The 16,939-nt window shown below is 51.9% G+C and overlaps 1 protein-coding gene across 3 annotated transcripts in view; it reads left to right on the top strand.

Annotated features, from left to right (window-relative positions):
• BBS4 (Bardet-Biedl syndrome 4) overlaps positions 1-16,879 on the top strand; it is an 87,410-nt gene extending 70,531 nt beyond the window's left edge. For 2 of the 3 annotated variants that reach the window (XM_075007190.1, XM_075007191.1), the window contains 3 exons: positions 812-1,022; positions 2,146-2,519; positions 2,638-3,465. In XM_075007190.1, coding sequence (XP_074863291.1) covers positions 812-1,022; positions 2,146-2,519; positions 2,638-3,054 — 1,002 coding nt within the window. In that variant the 3' untranslated portion in view covers positions 3,055-3,465. Of the gene's footprint in view, positions 1-811; positions 1,023-2,145; positions 2,520-2,637; positions 3,466-10,571 lie in introns of those variants that run through there. The other variant, XM_075007192.1, reaches the window with a different exon arrangement.
• Positions 16,880-16,939: the final 60 nt, after the last annotated feature.

Raw genomic sequence — 16,939 nt, 5'->3', positions numbered from 1 at the left:
CTGCTCTTCAGAAACCACACCACTGTACAGCATGTTAACCCACCACATAAGCCCTGAGTGGCATCCAGTGAGCATGATGCCTTCTGGGACCTTGAGCCCAGTTACTAGAGAAGGCTTCAGATATCTAGATACACCTAGGGGGCCTAGATGCCCAGAGAAAGCAGCTTGCTTTATCCCTGCTATTGCCACAGGCTTTTCAATCACTGAACAAGAAGTCAGAATTCTTTCTTAAGCAAATGTATTGTTAGAGATGTGCTTGCTTACAGCACTGTGGCGGTGCTAGCCAACTACATGTAACTGTGCCAGCTACAGGTGACTCCATGTAATGGATTGTGATGCTGGAACCTAAGCTTGTAGCTTCTTGTAAGAAGCAAAATGCAGTGTCTGCATCCAGCTCCCATCCTCTGAACGTGTGGGATTCAGGAGCAAGGTCAGTGACCTCGTCTGAAGCCTTCGCAATTGAAGAGGTTTCTTAGGCTGAGTATGGAGCTGTCGTATATCACAGACTTTTTCAAGAAGGACAGCCTGTGCATCTTCAGCAGTGGGCAGTTTACTCCTGAGCCTGCGTAGAGCATGGAGGTCATGGTGCTTTGCCATCTTGTGTTGGGAGCCCTTGCACTATGTGTCTCAGGCCCTTTGAGGTTCTCACAGCACTGCTGTAAATCCAGCTCTAGGATTAAGCTGCTGCTGAAACCTGCAGATGAAAGCTGTGGCTGAGTGGTCCTAACTTGAGACAGGGACTGCTACCCTGGCTCCTGCCCAAAGCATTCCTGGTGCTGACTTCTCTTCTGTCTTTCTGTTGCATGAGAAGATGGTGGATGTGGCCCAGAAGTTGGGAGCTGCCCTGCAGGTGGGGGAAAGTCTGGTCTGGACTAGACCCGTCAAAGATTCCAAATCAAAGCAGCGAGCTGCTGCATCTAGCAAGCCCTCCAGCACTCAGCAGCCTCTGGGCTCTAACCAAGCACTGGGCCAGGCCATGTCTTCAGCAGCTGGGTATGGGAAGACAATGCAGCTTCCTCAAGGTACGTCTCTTGCGTCTCTGCACGACAGGAGAGGAGAGGGTGTTGCGATTAGAGGAAGTACTCGCTGCCTAGTGTGCACATCTCTCCTGTTCCCTGAACCCTGGCTTATGGAGTATATTTAGCAAGACGCTTATGTGGTGGTGCATGTAGGCACAAGAACTTAGCACGTGACAAGCCCAGCTACACAAGCATTAACATAAGAGCGGCCGTACGGGGTCACACCAAAGGTGTATATCTTACTTCCCCTATATAAAACTATGGTACGCCCACATCTTGAGTACTGTGTGCAGATGTGGTCTCCTCACCTCAAAAAAGATATATTGGCCTTAGAGAAGGTTCAGAAAAGAGCACCTAAAATGATTAAGGGTTTGGAACCGGTCCTATATGAGGAGAGGCTAGAGAGACTGGGCTTTTCAGTCTAGAAAAGAGGAGACTGAGGGGCGATATGATAGAGGTATATAAAATCATGAATGGTGTGGAGAAAGTGAATACAGAAAAGTTATTTACTTGTTCCCATAATCTAAGAACTAGAGGACACCAAATGAAATTAATGGGTAGCAGGTTCAAAAGTAATAAAAGAAAGTTTTTCTTCACACAGCACACAGTCAACCTGTGGAACTTGTTACCAGAGGACGCTGTGAAGGCCAGGACTCTAAGGCTACGTCTACATGTGAACGCTACATCGAAATAGCTTATTTCGATGTAGCGACATCGAAATAAGCTATTTCGATGAATAACATCTACATGTCCTCCAGGGCTGGTGCTGTCGACATTCAACGTCGAAGTTGGGCAGCACCACATCGAAGTAGGTGCTGCAGGAGAATGTCTACACGCCAAAGTAGCACACATCAAAATAAGGATGCCAGGAACAGGTGCAGACAGGGTCACAGGGCAGACTAGCACTTCCAGGGCAACAGCTAGCCGTTCCCTTAAAGGGCCCCTCCCAGACACACTCAGCCTGCACAGCACGCGGTCTGCAGAGCCATAGGCATGCACACCTCGGGCGACGCAGTCATGGACCCCCAGCAGCAGCAGCCAGAGGTCCACCCAGCCGCCCCTGCAGGAGCAGTGCTCGCCCTGCTCGATGCCATGCAGGAGGCAGCTGACCACCTTTTATTCACAGAAGAGGAGCTGCCCCCAGGGGAGGAGGAAGCAACCCCAAACCCTGCAGCCCCCCAGTCCTCCCCCCCACACCGCACATGCCGCCGGCTGTGGAGCTACCCCACGAGCACCGACTGGTGGGAGCAGCTGGTGCTCAGCGAGTGGGACGACGACTGCTGGCTCCAGAACTTTTGCATGAGCCGGCAGACATTTCTGGAGCTATGCCAGTGGCTCATCCCTGCACTGAGGCACCAGGACACCTTCATGTGGCGTGCCCTCAGCGTCGAGAAACGGGTCGGCATCACTGTCTGGAAGCTGGCCACTCCAGACAGCTACCGATCCGTGGGGCAGCAGTTTGGCGTCGGCAAGGCCACCGTCGGGGCTGTCCTCATGGAGGTAAGAGGACCCACGGGGGGAGGGGGAGGCAGCCCTGGCAGGGGAGGGGAGGGGAGCCCTGGCAGGGGAGGGCCATGCACACCCCTCATTGGTGGTCTCCCATGTGCTTCCCCTGCAGGTCGTCCGCGCCATCAATGCGCTGCTCCACCACAGGCTCGTGCGGCTTGGGGACCTGGGTGCCGCCATTGCAGGGTTTGCCACTCTGGGCTTCCCCAGTTGCTTTGGGGCTCTGGATGGGACAGGAAGGGCTACCACTCAGTGGTCCTCCAGGCCTTGGTGGACAGCCGGGGCCGCTTCCTGGACACACAGGTGGGCTGGCCTGGCAGCACCCACAACGCCCGGGTATTCCGGAATTCGGGCCTGTGCCGCCAGCTGGAGGCGGGGACCTTCATCCTCCAGCGGGAGATCCCTGTGGGGGACACCACCATGCCCCTGTGCGTCATCGCAGACGCAGCATACCCCCTCCGGCCCTGGCTCATGCACCCTTACACGGGCCACCTGTCAGCCAGCCAGGAGCGCTTCAACATGCGCCTGAACCATGCGCTCCAGGTGGTGGAGCGCACATTTGGCCACCTCAAAGGGCACTGGAGGTGTCTCCTCACCCGCTTTGATGCAGGCCCCACCAACATCCCCCAGATTGTGGGCGCGTGCAGCGCCCTCCACAACCTCATCAAGAGCAAGGGGGAGGCATTCTTTCAGGGCTGGGCTGTGGAGGCCGGCAGGGCCGATGTGCAGCCACCCGCTGCCCCCAGTCGCCAGGTGGACCCCGAAGGGACCTGGGTCCGGGAGGCCCTGCGGGCCCAGTTTGATGAGGCCGCAGGGCGAACACTGGCAGGCCCCCCACTGCACCTCCCCAATCCTCCACAACACTCCCTGCCCCTACGCCCACACCACAGAGCACCCAAGAGCACCCCCCCCCACTTTTCTTGTAAATAAAAGCAGACATTTGTTCGTCAAACCAGATGTATGTTGAACTCTTATTATTATTATCATAACTAACTATTTACAGGCAACATAAATAATATATATATATGTATTATAAATAAGATAAGATGAAAGAAAAAAAGGGAAGACAAGGAAGGGGAGAACTATTTACATGGGGGGGCAGGTATCAGCATAACAACGGGGTCTAATACAAACTATTTACAAAAGATGATGATTACTGAAGGGGATATATACAAAGGGGGAGGGGGGAGCCACATCCTGGGCCCCACACCCCCTAATGTCCGGCGCTGGGGGTGGGCGGCCGCGCCTTGGCCTCAGCCCTGGCCGGGGCTGGCTGGGGGCCGGGCGGACCGGGAGATAAGGCCGGTGCGTGTCAGCTGGCCCCAGGTCCCCCTTGGCGGAAGGGCCCTCGGTGGCCGATGGTGGGTGGAGCGGCGGGTGGAGCGGGCAGAGCGGCAGCCGGCACGGCATGGGGGGCCAGGTAGTCCGCAATGCACTTGAAGGTGTGCATAAAGGCCCCCCATGCCTCCTGGCGCCAGGCCAGTGCCCGCTCCTGGAGTTGGAGGTGCCGCTCCTCCACCCGCAGGCACTCCTCGGAGACCTCCAGCTGCCGACGGAGGATTGCCAGCAGCTAGGTGTCTGTCGCCGTCCGTGGGTGGTGCTGGCTCCGCCATCGTCCCCGCCCTGGGGCTGGTTGGTGCTGCGCCGAGGGGCTGGCCTGGACTGATGGCCCCGGTGGGCTGTCCGGGACCACTGACACCTCGCCGGCGCTCTCCGGTCCTTCCGATGGTGCACCTGTGGAACACGGGGGAAGAAGAGTGGAGACAGCCGTTAGTGTGGGCCCTGAGCCGTGGCCCTTGTCCCCCCACCCCTCTGCTGCTGGTTCCCCATCCCCATCCCTGGGAGATGCTGCTGCTGCTGCTGATGGGTGTCCCCCCCCCGCCCCCCCCCCCCGGGGGACCCTAGGTTCTGCTCCCCCGATCCCCAGGGATGGGGCATGGCACTGTCGTGCTTGGGGGGCAGGGGCTGATGCACTCCTGTGAGGGACATGCCACTGCTGTCCTTGGGGCCATGGTCATCTAGGCATGTGGAGGGCCCTGGTCATGTCTGTTACCCCCGCCCCTCAACCCTGGGGGTGTGCACCGGGGGGGGTACATACCTGATGGTCCGCTCCCACAGTCGGGGGACACCTGGTGGACGGATGCCCTGCTGGAGCTCCGTGATGGCAGCGCGATCCAGAGCCCCCCCGTCGCTGGAGGAGGACTCCCCCTCCTCCTCCTCTGGTGTCCCAGGGGTGGGCTCCTGGGGGGGCCCCTGGGGTGCGGGGCTTACCTCCAGGGAGGACTCCACCTCCGGGCCCTGCTGGGGCTCGTCGGCCGAGGTATCAAGAGTGGCCAGGGGGAGGAGGTGTGCCGGGGGCCCAGGATGGCCCTGAGCTCCCTGTAAAAGGGGCAAGTGACAGGGGCGGCCCCAGATTGGCCGGCCGCATCCTGGGCCCGGGCGTAACCCTGCTGCAGCTCCTTCACCTTACTCCTGACATGGTCAAGAGTGCGGGCAGGGTGACCCTGGGCGGCCAGGCCCTCGGCCAGCTGAGCGAACGCATCCGCGTTCCGCCTCTTGCTCCCCATTACCTGGAGCACCTCCTCCTCACTTGAGAGCCCCAGCAGGTCCCGAAGCTCGGCCTCCATCCAGGAGGGGCCCCACTGCCGCTTCCCAGCCTGGCTGCCGGGCTGGGAGCCCTGGCTCCCCTTGGGGGGGGGGTGCCCTGGGGGCACTTGGGAGGGTGGGGGGTGGCCATTGCAGCGGTGGGGGGTTTCTGTGGCTGCAGAGGGGCGTGCAGGCAGGCCACATGGCTGGGCTGCCGCCTGCACACTCTCTCAGCTTCCTGCACAGGAAGGCGGGGGGCGGGGACCTTTAAGGGGCAGCTGCACATGGCGACCATCGAGCTCAGGGGCTGGAGAGAGCGTCTCTCAACCCCTCAGCTGATGGCCGCCATGGTGGACCCCGCTATTTCGATGTTGCGGGACGTGCAACGGCTACACATTCCCTACTTGGATGTTCAACGTCGAAGTAGGGCACTATTCCCATCTCCTGATGGGGATAGTGACTTCGACGTCTCGCCGCCTTACGTCGATGTCAACTTTGAAATAGTGCCCGCCACGTGTAGCCGTGGCGGGCGCTATTTCAAAGTTGGCGTGGCTACTTCGAAGTAGCCGGCACATGTAGACGCGGCTTAACAGAGTTTAAAAAAGAGCTTGATTAAATATTTGGAGGTTAGGTCCATAGATGGCTATTAGCAAGGGGTAAGGTATGGTGCCTAGCCTTTTGTCGAAGGCGGGAGATGGATGGCAGGAGAAAAATCGTTTGATCATTGTCTCCAGTTCACCTCCTCTGGGGCACCTGGCATTGGCTTCTGTCAGCAGACAGAATACTGGGCTAGATGGACCTTTGGTCTGACCCAGTATGGCTGTTCTTATGTCCATCAGACCAGTATGCTGTTTGCCGACGGTGGCTCATATCTAGCGCCCCAGAGGGCTTGGACTGATGAATATGTATCGCTCTCTCTCCTGCCATCCATTTCCAGCTTGACAAACAGAAACTAAGGACATCATTCCTTACCCATCCTGGCTAATAGCCATTAATGGACCTAACCTCCATGAATTTATCTAGCTCTTTTTTTAAACCCTGTTATAGTCCTTGCCTTCTCAGCTGCCTCTGGCAAGGAGTTCCACAGGCTGACTGTGCGCTGTGTGAAGAAGACCTCCTTTTTTGTTTTAAACCTGCTGCCCATTAATTTCATTTGGTGTCCTCTAATTTTGGTATTATGAGAACTAGTAAATTTTTCCTTGTTCACTTTCTCCACACCACTCATAATTTTACATACCTCTATCATATCCCCCATTAGTCTCCTCTTATTTAAGATGAAGAGTCCTATGCTCTTTAATCTCTCTTCATATGGGACTGGTTCCAAACCCCTGATCATTTTAGTTGCCCTTTTTTGAACCTTTTCTAATGCCAATATATCTTTTTGAGATGAGGAGACCACATCTATATGCAGTATTCAAGTTGTGGACGTACGATGGTTTTATATAAGGGCTATAAGCTATTCTCTATCCCTTTTTTAATGATTGCTAACATCCTGTTTGCTTTTTTGACTGCTGCTGCACACTGCATGGATGTTTTCAGAGAACTGTCCACGATGACTCCAAGATCTCTTTCCTGAGGAGTTACAGCTAAATTAGCCCTCATTATACTATATGTATAGTTGGGTATTTTTTCCAATGTATATTACTTTACATTTATCCACATTACATTTCATTTGCCATTTTGTTGCCCAATCACTCTGTATTGAGATCCTTTTGAAGTTCTTCACAGTCTGCTTTGGTCTTAACTATCTTGAGCAGTTTAGTGTCACCTGCATACTTTGCCACCTCACAGTTTACCCCTTTCTCAAGATCATTTATGAATAAGTTGAATGGGATTGGCCTGGGACTGACTCTTGGGGAACACTACTAGTTACCTGTAAGGAAGCAAGAGGAAGGCCGGGCAAGGCTGAGGTTAAACAGAGCCTCTTTACCCAAGGAGCTTCACCCTGGCTCATCTGCAGCCATTGTCAGGCTTGGAGGCAGAAAAGAAAAGAAGCTAGCCCAGTTCAGGGCTGACCAGTCAAGAGACAGGAGCTGGCTCTGGCGCATGCAGGGCCAGAGTCAGAGCTGCCACCAGGTCAGCCGGTGGAGGAAGGAGCCTCCGCACCCTTCCCTAGGCAGAGAGAGAGGAAAGAACCCCAGAGAACTGGCCCCTGCAGAGGGGAAGTTAGACTCTGGGGCCACACCCCAAACTAAGATTACAGCCTTTAGGGGTGGGCTGCAGACCTACACTCAGGTCTCTAGGCTCTGCAAGGAGCCTAGCCACTAGGCTACCCTGCCACCAGGGGAAACCACTTACATGACTCTTTTCCATTCTGAAAATTTACCATTTATGCCTACCCTCTGTTTCCTGACTTTTAACCAGTTCTCAATCCAGGAAAGGATCTTTCCTCTTATCCCATGACAACTTGATTCATGTAAGAGCCTTTGGTGAGGGACCTGGTCAAAGGCTTTCTGGAAATCCAAGTACACTATATCTGCTGGATCCTCTTTATCCACATGTTTGTTTGACCCCTTCAGAGAACTCTAATAGATTAAGACATGGTTTCCCTTTAGAGAAACCATGCTGGCTTTCGCCCAACAAATTATGTTCTTCTGTGCGTCTGACAATTTTATTCTTGACTATGGTTTCAACTAGTCTGCCTGGTACCAATGCTAGACTTACTGGCCTGTAATTATCAGGATCGCCTCTAGAGCCCTTTTTAAATATTGCTGTTATGTTAGCTCTCTTCCCGTCTTTGGGTACAGAAGCTGATTTAAAGGACAGGTTACAAACCACAGATAACAGTTCTGCAATTTCACATTTCAGTTCTTTTGGAATTCTTGGGTGAATGCCATCTGGTCCCCATGTCTTTTTACTGTTAAGTGTATCGATCAGTTCCAAAACCACCTCCTAGTGATGCCTCAATCTTGGACGATTCCTCAGATTTGTCACCTACAAAGGACAGCTCAGGTTTCTCCGCACTGACTTTGTCATCTTTGAGTGCCCCTTTTGTATCTTGATCAGCTAGGGGCCCCACTGGTTGTTTAGCAGGCTTCCTGCTTCTGATGTACTTAAAAGCATTTGGGTATTGCTTTTGAGTTTTTGACTAGCTGTTCTTCAAACTCCTTTTTGGCTTTTCTTTTCACATTTTTACATTTAATTTGTCAGTGTTTATGTTCTTTTCTGAGCAGAGGGTTCTAGATTTCAAATCCTAACTGCCATTCTCAGCAGTCTTTGAAGCAAACCAACAGCTCAGCACAAGGATCTCCGAACAGACAAACACAAGCACAGTACACAGCAACAACCCGCTCCCCCACACTCTCTCTCGAGGCAGCCTCTTACCCCAAGGTCCTGTGAATTGCTCCTCCTTCAGCTGCAGAGCGCCCCTCTCAAAACTCCCTCCTGTTTGCAATTGTAAACACTGCATAGGGTAATGCTCCTGTAAGGCTGCTGAAATTTAACAGTTTGTCCGCTTGTCCCAGCTATGCTGGCAAATGTTACCATGAGATCAGCTTGGCTCTCAGAAGGACGTTGTCTTCAGTCCTCATGGTTGAGAGTGGAGGGGGCAGAAGAGCACAAGCTCCTGGTAAGGGGCAGGAGATGGAGCTGAGGGCGGAGGGAAACCTCTCATTCCCAAGACAAACGGGGCTGTTCCAGATGACTCCACAGCAGTCAAGCCCCTGCCCTTTTGGTGAGTTCCAGTCTACTGCGAGTAGAAGGTAAAACAAAAGCAGCAGTGAGACAGGCGCTGCTTGCTGGAGCTGTTTGGTCAGCTTGTGTTAACAGGGGCGGAACAGCTAGTCCTGTCATGGAGCAGACTTGCTACTCACAAGTGCCCCCTGGTCGAGAGTATGTGCACACCTGCAGCTTTCTCACTTTCCTCTGCTCACAGTGCCCCATTGGTCCATCCCAGGACCCTGATGGGGTGTCCTCTTTGGTAGCCCTGCCTGGACTCTGCCTGTAAACAGTGCCACAGGGTGCATCTTGCTACCCATGCGTGGTTCAGCGAGGTGGCAAGGCTCCTACTCTGGAACTGAGCAGTGCCTTGAGAGCTTCAGCCCTGGGACTCCTGTCCCCCTGCTTATGTTCTCGATGACCCCAACGTTACCCCTAAGCCAGGCTTCCTGGACACAAGTCCACGTGACCACAGCCCCTTTCCCTGGGTGCCACAGTTCCAATGGCTGCCTTCAGGCATAGCTACTGCCCTCCTGGTGGGGGGGACCTGGTCTCTCCCACTGCGCCAGGTTCCCACCCAGGGAACCTCTCAGTACAGCAGTCTCATGCTGGGTCTCTCTTGTAATTGCTGCTGTACATTTCCCTGGGCCACTTCCCAGTTGATCATCATAGTTGAGTCCCAGCAGCCAGCCAGAAGCTGCTTCTTCCTCACTCCTCCAGCCCCCTGGGGGCAGACCGATCTCCACAGTCCATTGCCTTTTTAAGGTACCTCCCAATAGCACCATTCCCCACTAAAGCTATCTCTGGCTTTGTCTGTGCCATCACTGCTGTGCAGAAGGAGAAACTCAGGCTTGTTGTGAAAACTGGGCCTAGAGATTTACGCTTACTGAGAGTTTAACTTTTAACAGTGAGAACACCTTTATCAAATGTCATATGGATGGGCAGAGGGGCAGGAAAACCAGACCTAGAAGGGGATTATTCTGAACCATGAAGGCCCCATTGGTGTAACGAGGGCTGTTGAAATGCTGCTTGTTATGAAGATGTTAAAACAGGAAGTTAATGAACCAACGCTGCTGTGTTTGATACTAGCCCTAACCGGTTGACACACTAATGAGCGGCTGGGCTGGACTGGGCTGTTCCACCCACCACACCCTTGTGGGGCCCTTAGGTTTTGTGGGAAAAGTATGAAGGGCTGCAAGAAGTGGGGAAGAACAGACAGGCAAGTGGAGCGAGCACCACCATCACAGCTGCTGCACTGACTTCCTGCTCTGCAGAGGAGGCCCGAGAGAAGCACTCAGGCAATAGCAGCTCCAGCTCGCCTCCACTGACTTCTCTGGCCCCAAACAGAGCAGATCTGACCATCTCTGATACCAGCTGTCTGACACTAGCCTATCAAACCAAGGGAGGGTGGGGCAGGGGCTTTAAACCCTCCTTCAGCTGAATGGAAGGGGAACAAGGGAGGAAGTTAATGAAACCCCCACTCACCACTTTATGTTCCAAGGCTTTCCTGTTCTCCCTTCCTTTTCAGTCTCTGGAGGGTGCTGAAGGGTTTGTAATGGTGTTTGCCCTGGCACTGAGCAGGCTGAGGACTATGCATCAACCTTGTTTAACTCCTTAGGGTCGGACTGTGACCAGGCCTTAGGTCCATATATTCCTTCTGCAGTTATAGAACCAGCCTCCTGCACAGCCCAGTCCAGCACGCCCTGCTGACAATCAGCCTTTTCCTGTAACAGTTAAATGCCATTTCCTGCAGCAGAAAGGGGAACATACGAGATGGGGTTGTAACCGTGTTTTTGTCAGCAGGTGCTAGAGCATCGGCTCCCCTTGCAAAGCCCCCGTCACTGCCTCTGGAACCGGACCCGGGCTCAGAAACCGGCCCAGAAGAGGCCACATCCCCTGCAGAGTCCCAGGAACGGAGAAGAGAGAAGCGCAAAAGCAGGCTGACCCCAGACTAGAACAGCCATGCTGGGCAGGGAGGGGTGGCCGCCCTAGGATGACCTGCAGGGACTTCACAGATGCAGCTGGATGCCAAGACAGTGGTGGTTTGCTCCACAGCTACCAGCAGAGGTTCTGGTGAGATACTCACTAGCATTGCTGCAGCAAGGAATCAGTGCCCCAGCCCTCCCTGCCTGTTGCATGGTTGCAGCCATGGTGGACTGTACAGCTCTTAAAGCAGTACCTTGGAGCAGTTCCCTAATTCGAGCCCATGGTGGCTCAGGTCCCTCTAGCAAGTGAGCCTGTGCGATTGCTCAGAGGAAGCTCTGCCAGTCCCCCGTCGTGAGGTCAGCGGACAAATAGAGAAGGGGAGAAACGAGTAGCAGGAGAACCAAGTGGAAGCCAAATGAATCCAAGGAGTGAAACAAGGCTGAGTGCAGGCCTGGTGGAGGGGCAGCGGTTCAGACTGTGCACATGGAGATCATGCGAGAGGCTAGTCTGCATTGCTGGAAAGGAGACACTTTCCACCCACCTTCCTGTTTACCAGAGCCCAGCCTCACAGCAGTATTGGCTGAACACCTGGGGCAACGTTTCCAGCCCTTTTCCTCAGGCAGCTGGGCTGCCGGAGTGCTCCTTCCTCCAGCCTGAGCATCAGACTTTTTTGTAGTGCTTAGTCCTGCGAGGGAGAGATGATGGGGAATGGGAGGCAGCAGACTTCTCTGTCAGACTCACCCTTCAGCTGGGATAAATGACAGAGGTTGGACTTAAGGGCTCTTTGGAGCTTAGCCTAGTGCTGGCTTCACTTCAGGCAGGCAGGAGCCATCCCATTACCACACTGCCTCCATGGGGTGGGAATTTTAAACAGGATGGAGTAATTGGCTCTCTGGGAAGTTTCTCACCCCACCTGCAAGCAGATTGCAGTGTTTGTTCTCAGGGTGGCAGGCTGGAACCAACGCTGTTCCCCCAAACCCCACGTGAAGGGGCAGGGCAACACGGAATCAGAGTGCATCTGCTTCAGTTTCTGCCGTTCCCAGCAGTCCTGGGGGAGAGTTCTCTTCCTGGGAAGGAAGTGCATGACCTCAGGCAGTCTGGGCCACAGCATAGCAAGCACGAGGCTGTGTTGGACCAGAGAATTAGCTTATTTCCTTAGGGTTGCTTACCTTCTGATTCTATCCCCCCACCTCCTGCTGCAGCTAACTAATCTACTTTCAAGAAAGCTGGGGCAGGACAAACTGGTGGGTGACAGTCCCCACCTATCCATCACATTCAACGCTTTCCAGATGCAATTGCTGCCACAGAGAATGGCACTGGGTTTGATTTTTAAACTTCAGTCTGTTCAGCCCTCTGTATGCTGGGAGGAGGAGGATTACCAGCACTACAGCAATGGCTGCAACTCAGAGCCCCTGTGCCCTGGGGCTGCCTCTTCTCCAGAAGTGAGGGGGGCAGGGGCCCTAGGAAGAGCTTCTCACACCCAGCCCTTTGTGGTGATCACTAGTGCCCCACACAGAGAGGCATAGCTGGCCTGAGCCAGGCTGTTGCTGGGACAACCTGACTGAGGGGGATTATCTGGCAAAGGCAACGCAGAAGGCTCCTCCAGGCGCTCCCTTCCCCAGCAGAGTGAGAACAGGCCAAGGTTTGAAGTTCAGAATTTGCTGCTACTTCTACCAATCAGGTCATTTAATAATGGTGGCTGAAGCTGAGCCAGCTTTTACCTTATGAACAATTTTGCTCTTGCTGACTGTACCCCAGCCTGGCACCCGACTCCTCCCCAGCAGCTGAATGGAGCCCATAGGAGAGGATTTAAATGTCTTGCCCAAGCTGCTATTCTAATGAATTAAGAGACTATTTAAACTAAGAGTTAAGCCAGTTTCTCTGTCCTTCACCCACTTTTCATTTGTATCTTCTAGCTGCCCTTTTCCACAGGCCAGCCACAAAAGTTGCTTTTTCAACAGAAAGCAAAACCACCAATATCTGCATCAAATGGCAGTAAGGGTTACTGCTGCAGCCCTCAGCCTCCTTACCCCAGTGATTGTGATCACTGCTGACACAACCTCAGGCCCCTCACACACACACCTTAAGACACTGATGTAATAACTGGGGCAAGGAACCCTTCAGCAGTGGTATTGTGGGAGCCTGCAGTGTATTTCACAGGTTTTCTGTACCTCCAGCTGCCACTGCTGACAGCATAGCAGAGCAGAACTCTGATGCTAGGCTGGGCCTCATCCACGGCTGCATTAGGGGATACCCTTAAAGCTGCATCAGTGTTTTTCTGCATAACTGACAGTAATCAGAGTGCATGAGGACAGCTAACCATACCACACTCTTAGTCACTGCATGCCTGGAGCAACATAGGCAAGTTCTGGTAATGTTAACAGCTACTACTGTGCAAACTGGCACTTGTGCATCTTGAAGGTCATTGAAGTGTAATCAGGAACCAAAGTGTATTGGGGACGGAGGGTTAGCTGACAAGATATTGGCTATTAAACACACTAAAGGAACAGCTACAGTTCACAGTTTTGAGTCTTTAAACCGAGTGCCCTGCTTAAACCAGATTGGATTTCCTCCACAACTCTTAACTGGTCTGGCAGGATTTTGTCTTACAGAAACTGCCAGCAGCACCCCTGTGCATCACGGCCCCTTGGGCTCGCAGAGTTTAGACAAGACAAAAATGGTAGTTGGCATTAGAAGTAACTTACTAGGAAGATCAATTAGCTGTAGTTTTACATTGAAATAGTCATGCTGAAGGTTACTGTCATTTCCATAGTGTGCAGGGGAGAGGATTGATTATACAGGATAAGCACACAGGTGGACAAAGGAGCACTTTTCTAAAGTTTGGAGAGAGGGTTTGTTTTTTGTTTTTTTTAAAGAATTGCTTCTGCATCAGTACACAGCCACCCCCCACCCTCAAAAAACAACTCTCCAGCATTCAGGTACAATACAGTTAAACTTGGGCCCAGGAAGACTTAGACTATAAGAAAGTTGCTTTAACCCCTCTCGTCTGTGCACTCCTTTGTACCCTTACATTAAAGCCCCATTCAGACTAGGGAGGAGGCAGCCACTTGTCTAGAACGAGATGCAAGTAGCCCATGGAATGGTAATTGCCTGCCTGTGGAAGGGTGATCCACTGAAATAGGAAAACTGGGGCATCTCCCACCTTCTCCAAACACCAGTCTCCCTGGCAGTAAGCTGGTTTTTGAACAGTGGCTGTGCAGGACAAGGGCTGTGTGAGGGTCGGTTCAAGCAGGTTAAGAAATACATTGGCTACATTTCTTTGATTCAAACAGTGTGGTGGGGCTTGTGAGTCCCATCCCTTGATCTGCAGAAGGGGAGATACACCCCTACTTGTCCTGTCCCCAGATACATGCCCATTTTTGGCTCCTGAATGCTAAGGTTGTCTCTTGCTTTCCCTCAGGGAATTCCCTGTTTACAGAGTACATAGATGGATGGGAGACTCAAGGAGGTTTTAAATAGCCTTTGGGGGGAGGATCAAACAGAATAGCAGCATCCTTCTGTGGGCTTAGTGTGTTGGAGCTTGTTACTCTCTGGATTTGGGCTGGCATAAGAGCATTTAACTTTGGGGTACCCGTAGATGTGTAAATAGAGACCGTAAGCACTGAGGATAATAAATAGAACTGGAGCTCACCAGCTGGTTTTGTATACGTTTCCCTAACTAACTTCCCAGTAACATCCCTATAGGCTCCACACTTGAAAAGGTAAGTGTGAGATTTTTCAGTAGAATTCATGCTTTTTGTTTTGCTCCCTTGCCAGCTAGCGAGCTACTAGTCTGAAACGTGATACAGTAAACCCTCAATTTAATGAACTAGTGGGGGGAAGGGGTGTCTTAATGCCAGAAATCCGTTATATCCGAATGTTTATACCGTATGATGCACTGACCTTCCCAGCCCATCACTCACTCCTGCCGTCTGCCCCCCACTTCCCTTCCCCTGTCCTGCCCCATTTTACCGAGAGGAGCTGAGTGCTGGCCTGGCTCCTTCCACCGCCTGCAGCTCTCAGCACTGTGGCTCCTCAGCACCCACACAAAGGTAGAATGTGGACGCCACCAGGCAGCAGCCTCCAACACCATGGGTGCTGCTCAGTGCCATTGCAGGCAGCGGTGGCCAGGTACCAACATATTCCACGCACAGTGAGCTGGGGGAGGAGAGCTCCCATGCCCCACCATACCCACCCTTGGCTCCAATGGCCCCTCCAGCCCCAGAGACTCCAGCAGCTCTGCCACGTGCTAGGCCACCTCACCAGAAGTGCTCTAGTGTGTGGACCATGGCTACGGATCAGATGCGGATACAATTTTTGTGGTCCAGCCAGTGTGCTAAGGGAAGAGGTACGCAGCAAAGGCTGACATCACAGCCAAGAGCAGCCTACAACTAAGTCAGGCACATGCTGTTCCAAGCTAGGAAGATGGATTTGCACTGAGCAGAGTCCCTCCCGCAGACAAATGTGTAAGCTGAATTAAAAAAAAGAAAACTTTACTAAAATAGGGCAACCACCCCTATAAGAAATGCACTACAAAAAGCAAGGCATCTCCTAGAAAAAGTATTTCACAGCCCAAGCAGTTTATAATAGAAAATACATTAAAGTTTACCTCAAGGAAGGTTCCTCCTTTGCTCCTCCCAGCCTCAAGCCAATCTGCAGAAAGAATTTCCTATGGTAGAGCTTCATCAGTATTGTCCAGTGGAGGAAAGATTGACAATCCAAACTGGTGTCTTTCCTGAGGCTGTAAGGAAGCATTTTGACTCTTGCCTTTTAACAAGCTCACTCGTCTCTAGCTGCCACAGCTTGTGTACTCAGCTGCTGCTCCTGAAGCAGGATGGTACTAGATTTGGTTTTAAAAATCATAGCCAGTTAAAAATAACAGCCAGTTTCACATATGCCTTCCCATTGCAGGCTCTGAACTAGTACATACTCTGCTCACCGTGGTCAACCTCCATTTGTTCCTTTTGCTCAACACTCCTTCACATGGAAGTCTGACATCCCACAATTCCCTGAGCTTTCTGTCTGGGCAACGGTTAGATCCCACCTGAGCTATTATGCAACTGCCTACACGTTCTGCAATGGCAGAAAATGTCCTTAAACTTCCATCTCTGCTTTGCTAAGGAAGTGACCGCAGATGGGCTGCATGTGCTTGAAGCAGCAGAGTTTTGGCTGAAAGAAAAGTTTAATGCATAAAACTTACGATTTTGGGAGCTGACTGGTCATCCTTCCCTTCCATACACTATGGAAAAGCATCTTTTGAGGGATGCTGTTGGGGAAGCAGGACTCTCTCATACGTAACGGGTAAATTCCCTCCCCCATGCTTGGGCATTGACTTTTATATACAGTCCATTAAGTTAGTGTTTCTTAGTTAGGTTATATTTGAGACTGGTCCGGTTACCAACCCAACGTAGATAGCACACCAATTTTCCATAACCATGAAAATTTAAATTGAAAATTAAAATTTAAAATTTAAAAATAATTCTCACAAAACCATCAAATTCTGCCATGCCCCTTTGTGTATGTACAGTACAGTCTATTATTCTAAAGAAGGCAGCAAATAATCCACCACCAGTCATATATCCCAGTTTAGACTTCTTAACCCCACTCAGAGCTGGAAGGGGACTTCTCTCAGCTTTTCTCACATCTGTCATTCGGATGCAGTACTTTGTTTTACAATTTCTTTCTCTTTCACCAGCCAGCTAAAGCAGAGGCTACAACAATCTCACCCAGAGCAAAAGAAAATAAAGGACATGAATGAGTATGCTTTGAGAAGCACCAGTTCCGCTGTCTTGCTCAGCCATTTCTTATTGCTGACCAGACTCAGTACAGCTGCTGCATGCATGCTCTTCCAATTTTTCAGCAGACTACATTCTAATAGCACTGTATTATATTAGCTAGTGAGTAGGCACCTGTATTCTAAACACAGCATCGTCACCCTCTTCCAGTAGCTTGGTTTTGGGCTAGACGTACTTGACAGCACTGCTTTAAAGGAATTTGCCCTATGCATATATACCAACATCTATGCCAGACATTTTAAGCTTACCACAAAGAACCAAGGAGATAGCTACAGATGGATGGCATTTGTCTCTCAGCTCAGCAGAAATTGGTACTGATGACTAATTTAACCAGACTGGGTTGTGCTATGCTTGCACCATTCTCTCAAGAGTTTGTTCCCTATTGCCACTGCATCATGCTTCAGAAAGGGATTGCAAAACAGCCTGTGGCATATAATTACTCAGTTGTTC

Source organism: Carettochelys insculpta, chromosome 12, assembly GCF_033958435.1.
Source record: "Carettochelys insculpta isolate YL-2023 chromosome 12, ASM3395843v1, whole genome shotgun sequence".
NCBI classification, from domain to species: Eukaryota; Metazoa; Chordata; order Testudines; family Carettochelyidae; genus Carettochelys; species Carettochelys insculpta.
This window is presented reverse-complemented; position numbering and strand designations above follow the sequence as displayed.